This window comes from Pelophylax lessonae (genome assembly GCF_965119305.1).
Source record: "Pelophylax lessonae genome assembly, chromosome: 6".
Lineage (NCBI taxonomy): Eukaryota > Metazoa > Chordata > Amphibia > Anura > Ranidae > Pelophylax > Pelophylax lessonae.
This window is the reverse complement of record NC_138773.1, coordinates 65,959,079-65,972,766: the sequence shown is the minus strand read 5'-3', so window position 1 is coordinate 65,972,766 and position 13,688 is coordinate 65,959,079. Positions and strand designations below refer to the sequence as shown.

General features: G+C 43.8%; 1 protein-coding gene across 1 annotated transcript in view; it reads right to left on the bottom strand.

The window, feature by feature from the left end:
• Positions 1-13,688, bottom strand: part of PRKCB (protein kinase C beta) — a 394,269-nt gene that overhangs the window by 359,660 nt on the left and 20,921 nt on the right. The window contains exon 2 of the mRNA XM_082260216.1: positions 4,883-4,914. Within this exon, the coding sequence (XP_082116342.1) occupies positions 4,883-4,914 (32 nt within the window). The remainder of the gene's footprint in view (positions 1-4,882; positions 4,915-13,688) is intronic.

Genomic DNA, 13,688 nt, shown 5'->3' with positions numbered 1-13,688 from the left:
AAAAAAAAGAGACTTTAATATCACTTTAAGGGGAGTGCTAAGACCGCAACACAACCACCTATTTTTGCACAAACCCAAAATGAAGGAAAAGGTTTGCATCCAACAACCACAAATATATCAATTTTTATAAAACAAAAATGTATATTATACAACAGATATTTATTTTCTGATGCATTATGTCAGCTGTCCCTGCAACACACTGGGCTAAATAAATACTGTCCATATAATGCGATACTAGCTAGCCAGGAGCAAGGAAAAACAGACCCCCGAAATGCGTTGGATTCTTTTATATCTTTAATAAATGTATTTCGTCATTTTAAACAGGCATTGACATCTGACCAAAAGTGCTTGTAATCTGCCAAAGATTAGCTCATGTACTTTTTTGAGCTTCAGGTGTTTTGCTTCAGGCGACAAAATGCTCATATTTGAACAGAGGCCATTGAGATGAATGGGATTTTGCTTGTTGTGTTGGGCATTTTGGAACTTCAGAAAGGAGCGTTTTACGAGCTGAAAAAAGCTCAGGTGTGAACAGGGCCTTAGTAGTTTTTTAATTAGTTGGGGTGATAAAAGGACAGTGGGGGAGATTCAGTAGTCTAGCAACTGGGCAGTACTGACACCATTTAGTCCAGTAAAATGCTGTGTGTTAGCCCATATTTGCATTCTGGTATCAATTATTTTTCTGTACTTGCAGGTTCTTTAACCACTTGCCGACCACCTAACGCAGATGTACTGCGGCAGGTCGGTTCGGGTGCGCATAATCACGTAGATCTACACGATTGTGTGCACGTGGTCTCGGTTAGAAACAATAGGAGGAGCGGGCACGATCGCCGTCGGCCTCCTGCAATCTTCGGCTAGACTGACAGGAGAGCCGTCGGAATGTAAACAATGCAAGACAGCTCTCCTGTCAGAGAGGCAGGAAAAGATTGGGTGATTCAGCTAAGCTCACCCATCTCTCTCTGCTTCTGTTCAATCTATCCCCCACAGTTAGAAAGCACATCTAGGGAACACAAACCCCTTGATCACCCCCAGTGTTAACCCCTTCCCTGTCAGTGTCATTTATACAGGAACAGTGCATATTATTTAGCACTGATCACTGTATTAATGCCACGGGTTCCCAAAAAGTGTCACTTAGTGTCAGATTTGTCTGCCGCAATGTCGCAGTACCAAAAAAAAAAAAAAAAAAATCGATCGCTGTCATTACTAGTAAACATAAATAAACAAAAAGTCCAAAAATCTATCCCATAGTTTGTAAACGCTATAACTTTTGCGCAAACCAATTATACGCTTTTTGGGATTTTTTTTACCAAAAATATGTAGCAAAATACAAAATTGGCCTAAACTGATAAAAAGTGATTTTTTTTAATTTTTTTTATTGGGAATGTTTTAAAGCAGAAAGTAAAAAATGTATATATTTTTTTTCCAAAATTGTTGCTCATTTTTTTGTTTATAGTGCAAAAACTAAAAACCGCAGAGGTTATCAAATACCACCACAAGAAAGCTCTATTTGTGAGAAGAAAAGGACATTCATTTTATTTGGGTACGTTGTCGCACAACCGCGCAATTGTCAGTTAAATCAACGCAGTGCCGTTTCGCAAAAAATGGCCTGGTCATTAAAGAGGGTAAAACCTTCCGGAGCTGAAGTGGTTAAAGTAGAACTATAGGCAAACTTAAGGGGGGGGTTATTACATGTCAGATTTTTTTTGCGCCATCTATGTCCCATTGTAGAGATTTCCTATCACTTCCTGTCCAATAGCCAAACAGGAAGGGAGAGAAAATCCTTGCAAATAAAGAGAACTCCTTGGGGACCCCCAGGTCACCAGAACTATTGTCCCCATTGGAAGATTTCCTCTCTATTACTTTTGTGGGGACAAACCAAAAATTTAGGATTTCAATGAAAATGGTAAACAGGACAAATAGAGTGAATCTGCTGGCTCCTGCAGTCTCTGAGCATTGCATTCTGCCCATATTTCCCTGTAGGTAGGCAGTCACCTGAGCACAGGAAGATCAATGGACTATGCGGACGCTCACCAGCACCCTCACAGCTCATTGAAAACTACAAGCGGTCTGCCGCTGGCTGGTGGTACTTGTAGGCATTCATTAACAGGAAGGTAATTTTAACAGTGCAGCCGTGTAGGCAGAGCACCACATGACTGCTCTGTTTTGATATCGTGACAGCGGATGCAGGGTGAGGATCCCCTGCCTGCTGTCACGAGTGGGGGAGGGGGAGGCTGCAGATGATGGAACAGATTACATGTTTCAACCTAAAAACGGGTGGCACATGTAACATGTTCCAAAGTTTGAACTTCTCTCCATTGTTCTTTTTGCTGCTACTGACGTAATGCTTACCATGGCAGCGATAGAGGCATTTACACAGATTCCCCGCTGCTATTGTGTGCATACTTCCTCAGCCAACTGTCAGTTTCTTTGTGGAAGTCATTCAAGTGAAAATTTAATAGCAAAAAAAAAAAAAACCTTACAGCTACCCGCGACCACATACATACAAACAAATGTGCATGTCAGGTGCACCCACATACAAAAACAACAATTGTGCTACACTTCTTAGGCATCAGCAAGCAAGCCACTCTAAGGCCCCATTCACACTTGTCATGCAGGTTTGGGGTCCAAAGTTGTACGACAACTTGCCCCCCTACGTTTCCCAATGAGTACCAGTCATTTCTATGTGACCTACAGTCGCAGCGACTTTAAAGTAGTTCCCGCACTACTTTGATCCAACTTCCATGTGACTTGAGAGCTATAGACTTTAACGTAAACCCTCGAAAGTCGCACCTGCATGATATATATGAAACTTTTGATGCGACTTGTAAAAAGAATGGCAATGGGAAAAAAAGAAAAAAAAAAAAAAAAAAAAAAAAAACACCAGCGGGAGGGAGTATACCCCCTGGGACTGCCCATAGGCATAGCCAGACTTTTTTCTGCTCAGTGTCCTACTCCTGTAGGGGGCAGTATAACCCAATGGTTAGGAATATCCTGAGCTGTGTCCGTCAATGAACATCAGAGACATGGCTTTTACAGTAAGTGTGCAAAAGGGCCTAAATGTGTGCAAAAAAAAAAACTAACAATACACAAACCGCTCTGGCTGCAAGATAGTTACAGTGATAAAACAAGAAGGAATGTACAATAAAACCTTGGATTGAGAGTAACTTGGTTTGAGAACATTTTGCAAGACAAGCAAAACTTTTTAATAAATTTTGACTTGGAATACAAGTGATATCTTAATATACAAATAATGCCATGTCACAACGGAGTATAAAAGAGAAGAGAGGCGCCTCAAAGTGCAGCAATATGGTTACATTTAATGAAGATACAAACATTTAAACAGCAAACAGTTGATGAATAAAACAGGCACATCTAAGTATGCAGGCATCCTGGGTAAAGCTGTCCACAGACTGTCCTCCGCACTGCCATGGACATCATTTCCCCCACACTGCGATCCACGCCTCGTTTTCAGATCGCTCCACTGCAGGGGAGTCTTCCAAGTCACGATTGCAGACTGACAACGGTGACAGCTGGTGGTGGAGGAGGACGGTCTACGTGAAGAGCTTTACCCCGGATGCCTGCATACTTAGATGTATCCCTTAATCACGAACCATGTAAGTTGCTAAATGTTGAACCTTCATTAAATGTAACCATATTGCTACACTTACGAGGCGCTCTCTTCTCTTTCATTCTCTGTAGCTCCTGCTGGATTTTGCTTCTAATCCCCTTGTGTAGGCGCCCTTTGTGGATGGACATTTTATGGTTACACAACCAATCACATTGCTATAATCTTTATATATGGACTATAAACTGAAGAATTTATGAATGAATGGTTGTGGAACAAATCAGCTGAGTTTTCATTATTTCTTATGGGGAAATTCATTTTGATATACGAGTGCTTTGGATTACAAGCATGCTTCAAGAAGGAATTCTGCTCGCAATCCAAGGTTTTACTGTATTGCATATTTTTTATTTATTTTTATTTAGTGCTGACATCCATGTTGGTCTGTAACTATAAAATATGCTGTTCAACACTGCAGTGCATATACAGGGCTATATGTAACCAGTCGTCTAGCCCGTGTGCATCCAGCCATGGGGTTTTGGTGCGCCTGGGAGGCACAGGTAAGGCATCCAGCCCAGTCCAAGTCTATAGGAGGCTGAAATATGCTGCGGGAGAACGCTGTACCGGGGGGGGGGGGGGGGGGGCTGGATGCTACACCTGTTCCTCCCTCACGCAGCAAAACTCCACGATTGGATGAACGCAGAGGAGACCGCATTTCAGAAAACACCAGAAGCCGGTCACCCCGGCATCAGACGAGCAGAGCGGCAGAGGACAGCTGAGGAGACACAAATATTCAATCAGCTGACTTCCTCTACCAGCAATCCCAAATATGAAACATTACTAACCGTTCTCTCGCTGCGGAACACAGCTGCACGCAGCAATACTCTGCAACGAGCGGCACAGTCTCTGCGCTTCTACATACAAAGCTCTGCAGGTTACAAGAGGCTCTTTTTATTTTAGGTGGGATGGTCCCAAACTGGAAGCAATCATTTCTCATGTCGCAACAAGGAAACCGAATAGTAGACTATTCGCCGTGTTCTGCTGTAGGAAATAAACAGCAAACACTGATGCTTTTGTAACTGTGGTTTGACCGGAGGTTGTATGAAGACACCGGCTCTAAAAGCATTCACATCATTATCCGTTACATAATTACAAGCAGCAGGAGATTCCCCCTGCATGGAGATGCCTCTCTGTACACAGCCACAGGAGTGTGTCAATAAATCATAGACTTGGCAGCTCTGCAGAGAAGCAATATTCTACTGGCGGCCTTGTGTGCATCCCATACCGGCGAGATGGGGGGAGGGGTGGGGGAATGGCACTCACCTTGACACTGGAATCCCTGCTTCCCGAAACCCCTGCAAGAGAACACAGAAAAGAGTGAGCGTCACTACGCTGAGCACAACATGATGATTCTTAATGGCAATCAACAATTTATTTATTTTTTTAAACATTTCAGATATGTGTGTTGCAAGTGATCCTTGTCAGGTGTATATTAGTATATAAACCTAGAATCCCCCCTTCTCTCCACCTCCTCATTCCTGGGATACCTTAAACCAGACTCAAGATCCTCCTCTGTGCATTAGAAGATCCATCTAGTGCTAGCTCTAAGGGCTTGCCCACACAAGCTTTGAGTGATCCACATTCGGATTGCTCTTCAGAGAGCATTTGATAGGAAGCATTGTATCTCCTCTAAGGATCGACCGATTATCAGTTCGGCTGATAATCGGCGGCCGATATTCACTTTTTTGAAAGTATCAGCATCGGCCACAAACTTGGCTGATATGATCGATATTTTCTTAGGGTAGGGCTGCCTCCGAAGGGGAAGGGGCGGGATGGGGATTAGAGCGCCGCCTCATTACACAAAGAGCAGGGTATCTTCTGCTTACCCAGCACGGGCGCTCTCATACGAAGTCCCGTCTCCAGGAGCTGCTTACCCGGCGTGGGACTTCGTATGAGAGCGCCCACGCCGGGTAAGCAGAAGAACCCTGCTCTTTGCGTAATCAGTCAGCGCTCTAATCCTCATGCACTGGTCACTACGCACTGCATGGGGGCACTGGTCACTCCGCACTGCATGGGGGCACTGGTCACTCCGCACTGCATGGGGGCACTGGTCACTCCGCACTGCATGGGGGCACTGGTCACCCCGCACTGCATGGGGGCACTGGTCACCCCGCACTGCATGGGGGCACTGGTCACCCCGCACTGCATGGGGGCACTGGTCACCCCGCACTGCATGGGGGCACTGGTCACCCCGCACTGCATGGGGGCACTGGTCACCCCGCACTGCATGGGGGCACTGGTCACCCCGCACTGCATGGGGGCACTGGTCACTCCGCACTGCATGGGGGCACTGGTCACTCCGCATTGGATGGGTGATCGAATGTGCAGAATATCGGCCCATGTCAGCCGATACGTTGTGAACAAAATATCGGCCCTGGAAAAATCATATCAGTCTATCCCTAATCTCCTCCTCCCTGCCTGCTTTAAACCCTTTAAGCACGCACTAGTGTGCGATTGGCGGGGTGGTTGCAGAGCGTCCTCATTCACCTGAACTGTTCAGCAAGCGGTACCACCCACAGGAAATGACAGGGTTAGAATTCCTGCCACAACTATGATGCTTTGTGTGTGCACACTGCCAGCCGTTACCTCTGCACCTAAAGGGGGGAGTAGTTGGGGGAGGGGCTGTAAAACTGTGGTCTAACCACAGGATTTTAACACCCCCACCCAACCAATAGTGTGAACAAGCCCTCAAGGCAGCCATAGATGGAGGAAAGAAAACCACTCATTCAATTTCCCTATCTACAGTGGGAATCCCTACCACAGAACAATTAGGGGGTTCTCCCTACTAGCAATAATTACATGTAAAATCCAACAGGCTGGTTGTCCCCTAAATGGTCGATTGATCAACTTGTGTACAGTCACAGCCTGCCCATGCATTGTTCGAATCAGAACCAGTTCATGCTAAACCAGCCAAGATTTGAACCATCAATGGCCGGCTTAATAGTGGCAACACATGCTTTGATTTTATAAAGTGATTCAATTAAAACAATCAAACAAATAGCCAAATCTTCCCTTCTGAACATTTAGATCAGATCTGATCACCCAGGGTGGAAAATAAATCAATGGTTTTGCCTCAAAACGGAAGCATTATGATACTCTGTTCATGAATACTTTTCAATCAGATTACAGTATTACATGGTGGAAATAGAGATGCAACCATTAAAAGGTTAGGTTACCATATGTTCACTTTATCGTATTTTCACCCTGTGTGGCATGTCAACTGAATGTGTTGTCACAACAGATCGATTATTCCTATCAGTAGAGATCGATCAGAAAATAAACTGATTACTGAAGCATCGATGGCCACCATAATGTGCAGCCCTATATGACGCAACGCATCAGCTGGAGCGGGTGACATCACTTCTGGCCATGCACAAACCAGAAGGGTGGTGGGAGAAGGCCATCTTTGTATCGCTGCTCAGAAATGGGTTTAACATTGTGAGCGTAATACTTGACACAATAAAAGCTTTATTATTATTATTATACGTGGGGTGCACTATGAGTACTTTCCCCTTCTTTTAGGCCACACCGCACAGACGAAGGCAAGGATTTCTCTGTTAACAGGAAGGGATCCGAAGTGTGAAGTAGCTGCTAAAGGCTAGAGGTGAAGACATACAGATTTAATACAAAATCGCAAGTGACCTATTTAAGTGTAGGTCCATGGTTAAAGGTGAGTGGGCATTGCACTTAATTGTGGAGGAGCGCACCGGGGATTGGAGCACAAATATTTTAGCATGCCACTGCGAGATGTGTGTCACTGAAGACATATTTGAATTATTTACACAGTGAATACATTTATTTATGAACTACAATTTGAAGAACTCACTTTAGATTATTATATACGGACACAAAGATTTGATGAGGATTTGTGGTTATTCTAGTAGGCTATATATGTAATATAGGATATTATGGACATGATATCGATTTTAAATAAGAAGGTAATAATACTGCTTGATTCATTCACTTTATTATTAATATTTGATTTAAAGTGACAGCGCACCACATACTATCATTAGCCCTACACAAAGCCACTTTATTAGGGCCTGCCCTGGTGGCTCTTCATACATCCTTATAAATTACAGCCGAGCAGTTCAACCTATTTCTCAGATCTGGGACTCGATTCATAGGCTTCAAATTTATTTATATAATGATTTGGGCACATATTTGGACATTCACCATTATGTACCAACTGTTGGTGTAGGTATGGACTCTCTGACCTTAACCACTTGACCTCCGGAACATTTACCCCCCTTCATGACCAGGCCATTTTTTGCGATACAGCACTGCCTTAATTTAGCTGACCATTGTGGTGACGCTGTACCCAAATAAAATGTATGTCCTTTTTAGCCCCACAAAATAGAGCTTTAATTGGTGGTATTCGATCACCTGTGCATTTTTTTTTTTTGCACTATAAACTATAAACACATATACATATATACACACATATACATATACACATTATATATATATATATATATATATATATATTTTTTTTTTTTTTTTTTACTTTCTGCTATAAAAACACATTCAATGTAAAAAAAAAAAAAAATTTAGGCCAATATGTATTCCGCTACATATTTTTGGTAAAAAAAAAAAAAAAAAATCCCAATAACCGTATATTGGTTTGCGCAAAAGTTATCGCGTCTAAAAACTATAGAATCTATACTGGAGTTTTTATTTATTTTTCTCACTAATAAAAGGCAGCGATCAACGACTTATAGCGGGACTGCGATATTGCAGTGGACTTTTGGACCCTGACAATATTTTTTTGGGGACCAGTGTCACAAATATGCACTGTCACTGTACTAATGACACCGGCTGGGAAGGAGGTAACATTAGGGGCGATCAAAGGGTTAAACGTGTGCCTAGCCAGTGTTTCGATGTACTATGGTGCTTTTACTAGGGGAAGAAATAGATTTTACTCCCTGCTTTGCGGGGAAAGAAAATCTATTACTTGCCTGCTGACAGGACAGGGCTCTGTCTTGTTTACATAGCTCTGTGCTGTGTGAATTCCTTCATCCATCTATCCATTGGCTGGCACCCGGGGATCCACATCTCCTGTGTTAAATCTGAGCATAGGCGGATCACTGGCGGCGCGTGCGCCCCTTACTCAGAAGTGTCAGATCACATCCTAGATACGTGATCTGGCGCAGCCGAGCCACCTTGCAAAAAAATTATATATTTATATATATCCAATAAAGAAATAGCTACACAATTCATGTTGTAATTTAAAGTGGATGTAAACCTCCGACATGAAATATGAACAAAGCATATCCCTCTATATCCAGAGCACTAAGTCATTTCTGTCTGCTGCTTCGTTCCTCTATCAGCATGAATAATTTCTGACAAGTTTTCCTGACAACAAGAGAAAAATTGTGATTGGGTGGGGGGGGGGGGGGGGGATCTACAGCAGATTGACCTCAGTTCTGTTCCTGTGTGCTGTGAAGGGGGCGTGTCACTTGCCTCCAATCAACTCTAAGAACTTTCCACATTAAAATGTTAGGCATCCTGAACAATAAGAATTTCAATTTTGGTGAGATACTCCCTGAGAGATAAATACATCTAAAAAGGGATGCAGACACAGCAACTTTTCTCAATACAACACTGAGCATGCACCAGGTGATTATAATGAACCAGACCCTGCTTTTCAGAATTAGTCTGCACAAGTCATTGTGGAACACCTATTTCTTCAGAGCAACAAAAGGTAAGAATCTGCTACAAAGTTTGTTACTATTCTTCCACTGATCACTTAAGATTGTTTTTTCCCGCTCGACAAAGGGGAGTTACTCTTTAATGTGTATTCCAAATCAACTGAAAATAGCCTGTTCACTTTATAAGGGGACATTTTCCCCAGAGTTTAGTGAATGAGGGGAAGCTCCGACTTCCATCATTCAATCACATTCAAGCAAAAATATATTTTTTTCTATTTTCCTTATTCTTTATTTTTCATTCTTTGCAAAGTGGCATTTCACCTTTTTCACCTAAAAACCTATCGCAAACTGACGTAGACCTACGTCGTCTGACTAAGTGGTCGTACCGGGATAGCTAGAGGCATCAGCCCGGTACCGTTTATTAGAGCCGGCGGTCGGCTTTCCAGCGGTAATGACCAATGCAGCTCGGGAGCCGCTCAGCCGTTACCCTGGCAAGAGGGAGGGAACGTCCCCCGCCGCCGCCTTCCGCGGCTCTGCCTGGGTCTCCCGTCCCACCGGGAGACCCGAGCAACCAGCCGGCGCGTCAGCTGGAGTCCCAATCAAAGCCAGGTGCAGCATCCATGACGTCACATCCGGGTTATACGGCTGCTTAAGGCGCCAAATTTAAAAAGTGAGTGTATTAAAAAATGAAGTTTTCGGCGTTTTGAATACATGGAAGTGTAGTGGAGGGGTCTAGGGTCTTTTAGACCCCCGATCCCTCCATAAAGAGTACCTGTCACTGCCTATTGCTGTCACACGGGATATTTACATTGCTTGTGACAGCAATAAAAGTGATCAGATTTATTTATTTATTTATTTTTAAAAACCGGTGTTAAAATTAAAAAAATAAAATAGGAAAAAGAAAAAAAAAATGTTTAGCCACCCCCGTCGCCATGAGCTCGTGCCTGGAAGGAAACGTATACAGAAGTCTCGATGTTCAAACCACACATGTGAGGTATCGCTGTGATCGCCAGAGCAATAATTAAAAAAAAAAAAAAGAAGAGCTACACTAACTCTAAACTGGTAACTGAAAAAATTTTAAAGCGTCGCCTATGGAGATTTTTATTGACCGTAGTTTGTCGCCATTCCGTGGGTGTGTGCAATTTTAAACCGTAACATGTAATCCAAATTTTCCAAAAAACAAATGGCATTTGAAAGACCGCTGCGCAAACACCGCGTGACAAAAAATATTGCAATGACCACCATTATCCAGAGTCTTTGCTAAAAAATATATTATATATATATATATATATATATATATATATATATATATATATATATATATAATGTTTGGGGGTTCTAATTAGTTTTCTAGCAAAAAATATTGATTTTAACTTGTAAACAAAATGTGTCAAAAATAGGCTCTGTCCTTGGTTAAGCAAACCAACCCCTATGGCTCTATGTACATTTGTGTACATGTACTGCTAATGGAATAGCCAATAACTTGGTTCAATGACAGGCACCCCACACACATACTGCTAAACACCACAATTTAAAGTGGTTGTAAACCCTGACATATACCCAGTGAAGGGAATAGTCTTTGGTGATACAGAGATGAAACAAAGCCTCCTACATAAGTTGTACCGGTTTATCGGCACCCCTCTCTTCTCTACATCAATTCAAACTGCTGAATTTATAAAGCATGTTCAGAGTTCAGGAAAAAGGGGACAGACAGCTGAAAACTCTGCAGAGCTCAGTGAGGAGAGGTCCAAGAGTTGATTGGAGGGAAGAAACACCTCCCCCCCAACCCCCCAACACACACACACACACAGCACACACAGCGACAGAGCTGAGGTTGTCAATCAGCCAGGGCTCCCTCCCCATCAGCTTACAGTGAAGCTATAGTACTACTGAATGGAGTTTACATCCACTTTAGCTCATGGTGAACACCCCCAGTTCCCCTCTATCTCACCTGAAAAATTGGCTAAAACATTTAAAATGACATTGACAAAGATTTGTGATACAATCAGTATGAAATTATATATAGGGCAATAAACTGAAGCTGGATTGAAGCTAGTGCGTCCACGATCCAGCGGTGAACTCTCCCCAGCCGTTTTCACCCTGCGTTCACCCTCAGCAGCGCCCGCATCTTTACTATGGGCATCTGGCTGTGACAGCTTGCGGCTTCACAGCCGGGTGCCCGCTGCACATACGCGAGCGGCGCTGTGCTCCGACTGGTCCTGAAGTCTTCTAGGACCGGTCATGTTTTCCAGAAGACTTTGGGGGGGGGAGACCTTCCGCTTCCAAATGCCTAAGGGACCAGAACGGAAGCGGGAGCAGGTACCTGCTCCCAAAAAGCTCTGCTTCACAAACTAGATTCTGGGAGGAGGCCTTGAAGCAGAACTTCCACTTTTGGGTGGAACTCCGCTTTGCAGCACCGTATATAGCCAGCTGGGATTATGAACCGGAAAGTGAACATCAGACCAAACCAAATAAGTTAAGGCCAACCATTTGCCCCAGATGGGGGGGGGGGGGGGGGGGGGGGTTTGAAGTACAATTGAACCTTTATACTTTAATATGGGGAAGCAGGCACATTTAAAAAGTAAAGGCTATGCAAGCTTTTCGTTTTATTAATGTGTGTGTGTTTTTTTACTTGATTAAGCTGTCCATGTAGAAGATCTGGACTGGTGTTCCAACACTTTGGTTCTCTAGCGGCGCACCCCCTGCACAGTCCAATCAATAATGCTGTTCAAGAAATGCGAGAGTTGTTAACTGAAGAACTGCGCAATGCTTCCATTGCTGCACTAAGAAAATAAAAAACTCATATCTTTTACTCCTAAAGAGATAATAAAACCTAAAACCAAAAAGGTCATATACACTGCTCAAAAAAATTAAAAGAACACTTTTTAACCACTTAAAGTGCAATTCCACCCATTTTTGCGTTTATTAAAAGTCAGCAGCTACAAAAAGTGTTCTTCCTGACTTAACACACACTCACCTGTCCCGCGATCCAGTGATGCAGCCGGCGGGAGCCTTGGTTCTCTCCCTCTTCTCCCTGCGGAGCCAGCATCACTAGCGTGGGCACCCCGCTGTGACCTTGCGGCTTTATAGCCGGGTGCACACTGCGCGTCCTGAGCGGCCGGGCAATCTTCTGGGACCTATGACGTGTCCCAGAAGATTGAAGGGAGGGAGGGGGGAGAGGAGAACTTCCGCTTGAGTCGCCTAGGCAGCCTGAGCAGAAGCAGTAGTGGGTACCTCTCAAATCTAGGTACCCGCTCCCCCCCCCCAAAAAAAAATAACGTGCCAGGTGTGGCATGTCAGGGGGTCAGGAGGCCTTGAAGTTCTACTTTTGGGTGGAACTCCGCTTTAAGGACCAAGCCTATTTCTGACACATGTTGTTTACAAGTTAAAATCTGTATTTTTTGCTAGGAGATTACTTGGAACCCCCAAACATTATATCTTTTTTTTTAGCAAAGACTGGAGAATAAAATGGCAGTCGTTTCAATATTTTATGTCACACTGTATTTGCGCAGCGGTCTTTTAACCACTTAAGCCCCGGAAGATTTTACCCCCTTCCTGACCAGGGCCTATTTTGCGATTCGGCACTGTGTGAATTCAACGGACAATTGCGCAGTTGTGCAACGCTGTACCTAAACAAATTTGGCGTCCTTTTTTTCCCCACAAACAGAGCTTTCTTTTGGTGGTATTTGATCACCTGTACGATTTTTTGATCATGCGCTATAAACAAAAAAAAAGCATCAATTTTGCAAAAACAACAATATTTTTCAAATTTTTTTATATGAAATTCCCCAAAAAAAAAATGTAAAAATCAAATTTTTTTTAACATTTTCGGCCAATTTACTAAGGGAAAGATTTTTGTCATTTTTGTTGTTTTTTAACAAGTAATGGCGGCGATCTGCGATTTTTTTTGCGGGACTGCGACATTGCGGAGGACAGATCGGACCCTTGACTGACATTTTTGACACTTTTGGGGTCACCAGTGACATTACTGCAGTAATCAGTGCTATACATATGCACTGTTACTGTAAAAATGACACTGGCAGTGAAGGAGTTAACTGTATTGGAGAGGGAGGGGTTAAGTGTGTCCTAGGGGCGTGTCTCTAACTGTGATTGGCTGTGGCTTCTAGTGTAAGAACAGAGATCAACGGTCCTACATAGTAGAACCGTGTGATCTCCATTCTTACACAGGGAAGAATGACAGGCGGCTTTGTTTACATTAGCCGCCTGCCTTTCTTCTGGTGTAACGGACGATCGTGAGTGCCCGGCGGACATCGATTCCGCCGGGCACACGCGGGGGGGTTCCGGGAGTGCGCCTCCGGCGGCGCGCGCTCGCTCCCTAGAGCCTCACAGGCTAGCGACGTAGCCCTACGTCGCTTTGCCTGCGAGGGGCTGACCGCCGCCGTAAATAGTCGTGCGGC